General features: G+C 33.6%; 1 protein-coding gene across 1 annotated transcript in view; it reads left to right on the forward strand.

Annotated features, from left to right (window-relative positions):
* The window catches only part of THBS4 (thrombospondin 4), a 43,065-nt gene that overhangs the window by 18,913 nt on the left and 20,416 nt on the right, over positions 1 to 3,736 (forward strand). The window contains exons 9-12 of the mRNA XM_015829911.2: positions 272 to 349; positions 1,694 to 1,846; positions 2,498 to 2,602; positions 2,845 to 2,952. Coding sequence (XP_015685397.1) covers positions 272 to 349; positions 1,694 to 1,846; positions 2,498 to 2,602; positions 2,845 to 2,952 — 444 coding nt within the window. The remainder of the gene's footprint in view (positions 1 to 271; positions 350 to 1,693; positions 1,847 to 2,497; positions 2,603 to 2,844; positions 2,953 to 3,736) is intronic.

Below are 3,736 nucleotides of genomic sequence, written 5' to 3' on the forward strand. Positions count from 1 at the left end.
TAATAATTAAACTTCCTCTCTTATATCTCCCCATCCAACATCATCCAGTCTTTGAAATATATATTCATTTATATTGTACAGACTGAATACACCTGCTGCAGTGGAATGATTTGACTTTTTCTTCTACATAAAAACTCAATTATGATTTATATAATATAATTCTTTAAAAATATTCCATTTTCTATATTTAAAATATATTCCTTGCTATAACCATTTTATTCTTAAATAGTGTAGCTGTTAGAGTCAACTTGTTTTTTTTAAATTATATTAGGCTTGTTTGGACATAGATGAATGTCAGCGTATAGCAAATGGAGGTTGTGTACCAAATTCCCAGTGTATAAACACCATGGTAAGCATTACTTACAATTGTCTGAATTTACTCATTCTTTATGTTTCAGAAATAACACTAAAGTTGTCTTGCTGATGACTTTTTTGCTGTGAATAGAAGACATAAGCACATTAATTATAGCAATAGCACTTATATACCGCTTCACAGTACTTTACAGCCCTCTCTAAGCGGTTTACAGAGTCAGCATATTGCTTCCAATAATTTGGATCCTCATTTTACTGACCTCAGAAGGATGGAAGGCTGAGTCAACCTTGACCCAGTGAGAATCAAACTGCTGGCATTCGGCAGAATTAGCCTGCAATGTTGCATTCTAAGCCATCATGGTTCTTACATAATAGACTTATTACTAAGTTTGATATTGTTGGAAGCATGACGTCCTTACTTTGAATAAGACATGGATGAGTAGGGAGGAGTGTTAAATGATGATGTGCATCATCATGATAAAAATCCCAGGAGTTCTGTACTGACATCAGATGCTGGAATGCCTGTACGGTATGTATAAGGCTGGGATTTGCATTATGAAACAAGTATGTGTGCATTTATTTATAGATATATTTATTTATATTTTGCATTTCTAGACCACCCATCTCCATCAAGGAGGGACTCTGGGTGGTATACAGTATCGTTTTACTTCATAATGGCTTGCTACAGATGCTGAGAATTACAAGATATCAAAAGAAGTTGCTGACAGTTTAACTCAGTGTTTCTCAACCTTGGCAAGTTTAAGATGGCTGGCTGAGGAATTCTGGGTGTTGAAGTTCACCCATCTTAAATTTAACTGAATGTATTATTATCTTTAAGACTTCTTAGATAAATGGATAAAATGCCAAATAATTGAAGAACAAAAGGAATAAATCTTCTAATCTTCAAAAAGGAATAAAAGGAAAATCCAAAGAACTATAGAGCGCTTAGTCTGACAAAAAATGTCCATAAAATTCTAAAACAGACCATAAAAAGCTTGATCTGTTAAATATCTTGAACTCAATGTAATAATTAGAAGTCAGCATGGATCTGGCAAAGAGCAAGTCTTCTCAAATGTAATCTCGTTTTTTTTGTTAGATATCTTCTGTGATAAATTGTGGAAATGCTATAGCTCTAATATATATGGATTTCAACAAAGCAACTGAAAAAAGGGTCCTGTGAATTTCTGATTAGCAAGTTAATAAGGGTGGGCTGGATAACAACAAATTAATGATTCTAAGTTAGGGGAAGACAGATTCCAACTGAGCATTAAAAAATATAGCAAGTCAGCAATGGAACCACTTACCTAGACAGTGGTTGTTTTTTGTCACTGGATCTTTTAGTTGCAATGTTTACTTTATGGATTTATCTGCTTTTCCCAAGGGTTCTTACCACTGTGGTGCTTGCAAGCCAGGATTTACTGGAGATCAAGTCAGAGGGTGCAGAGCTGAAAGAAGCTGTAGAAATCGTGTTCTGAACCCTTGCAGTATCCATGCCGATTGTTTAGAAATAAAACAAGGGGACATCTTGTGTGTTGTAAGTCAATGGTCTTCCCATCATTATTAAATATATATATAAAACTTAATCTAGGGCAGGGATTAAGAAGAAAAGAAAAGAAAATAGAAGAAAAACATACAAGACAAAATATGCTATAGTAGTTTTTGGAAGCAAATTTGTATCCATGTTTTGTTTGGAATTTTGATTTTTACCAAAAGATTTCTACATTAATACATTTTTAAAAATTGTCTTAGTATGCATACCTTTCCCAATTTGATACCTTTTGGGTGTGTTGGGACTGCAGAATGTCAGCCTTATAATCACAATCTCATCCTGTCTAAGAATTTTGGAAGTTGCAGATATTCATTGTAAGCAACTCAGAACTAAGAAAGCTGTATAGAAGGCGTAGAGTATGTTCTAAATGTGATATTATTATGACATACTACAGCTTTGCCCAATTTAGTATCCTTAGATATTATGGGAATATAGCTCCTGAAATTCATTGGCTATGCACATGGAAATTCAAGGGCCTACAAACTCATTCAGAAGACATCAGATAGTGAAAGCTGACATATAAGGACAGGAATCAAATTCTTGCTGAATTTCAGTTGAAAAAGAAAGAATAGGAAGGACTGTGCCCACAAAGACATCTCCAGTGTTACTTTCATTTTGTTATACTTTTGCTCACAGTGTGGCATTGGCTGGGCTGGTGATGGCTTTCTGTGTGGAAAAGATGTTGATATTGATGGCTATCCAGATGAAAAACTTCCATGCTCAGCTGACAGCTGCAAAAAGGTTAGCAGTTTGACAGAGGCCTGAGTGACAAGATGAGTATGTTTTATGTTGGTTTCATGTTTCAAAATGTTATCAAAGAACTGCTAAAAAAAGAGAACTGAAAACCTTTTGTGTCCTAGAGATATAGTGAAATACCATATGTATTCCTCCTATTGATGCTAGTTGGTGATTACCAACACTGCAATCCGTTTCATCTGATGATACTGGTTGGAAAAGAATGCTCTATTGTGCTTACTTTGTAGGACAACTGCATGTTTGTTCCAAACTCTGGACAAGAAGATGCTGATGGAGATGGTGTGGGAGATGCATGTGATGATGATGCAGATGGGGATGGTATTCCTAATGATCAGGTATTGGTTAGGAATTGGTATGTTTTCTATAATTAAGCAATGCTGCTACAAGTCTGGACAACAGGGGCCATTGTATAAAAAAAGTAATAAATCTCTATATTGATTTTTACCATCGTGTACCAGCACTTTTGGCACTTCTAAAGGTTAAAAATGCATTTTATGCAATAGTATAAATATGCCATGTCAGCTAGTAAACATGGTAAGAGTAATTGTAGATGGGTGAGCATTTTGTTCTCCCAAAGTTGCAATTTAAAAAAAAGAAGTTTGAAAAGGACATTTCTTTTTTTTAATATATTTTATTATTTTTTTAACATCATCACTTTAATGTTTGGTAAACAGCATGTTGTCTGGGTTTATATTTAAAAACAATCAATAACAATTAATTTCTATAATTTCATAATCCACATAGTAGCTTTCCTTGATTTTCTCGTCTTCCAATAATATTCTCTTTTATCAACCTTGAATTAGTACATTTCTTACTATTTTGATAGATAACAATTGAATATAAACATTTTTCTAGTATTTCTACAAGTAACAACCACATCAATATAAAGCTTCTTTTCTAATTACCTTGTCGTAGATCCTGTTTTCAAAGTTCTTATTTAGATTTGTTTTCCCTGCAATGTTCAAAACATTCTTACCAGTTAAGATTTCCTCAGAGTTAATTACACTTAAGTATTTAAATCTTTTTCCTCATACAAGCCATCCCCAAAATTTTACATTTCTCATATCTTAAAAAAAAGGTAGAAGAAAAATATGAAGGAAATAGTATACTACTTGAGAA

This window comes from Protobothrops mucrosquamatus, unplaced genomic scaffold, assembly GCF_001527695.2.
Source record: "Protobothrops mucrosquamatus isolate PMUCROS unplaced genomic scaffold, P.Mucros_1.0 scaffold_239, whole genome shotgun sequence".
Lineage (NCBI taxonomy): Eukaryota > Metazoa > Chordata > Lepidosauria > Squamata > Viperidae > Protobothrops > Protobothrops mucrosquamatus.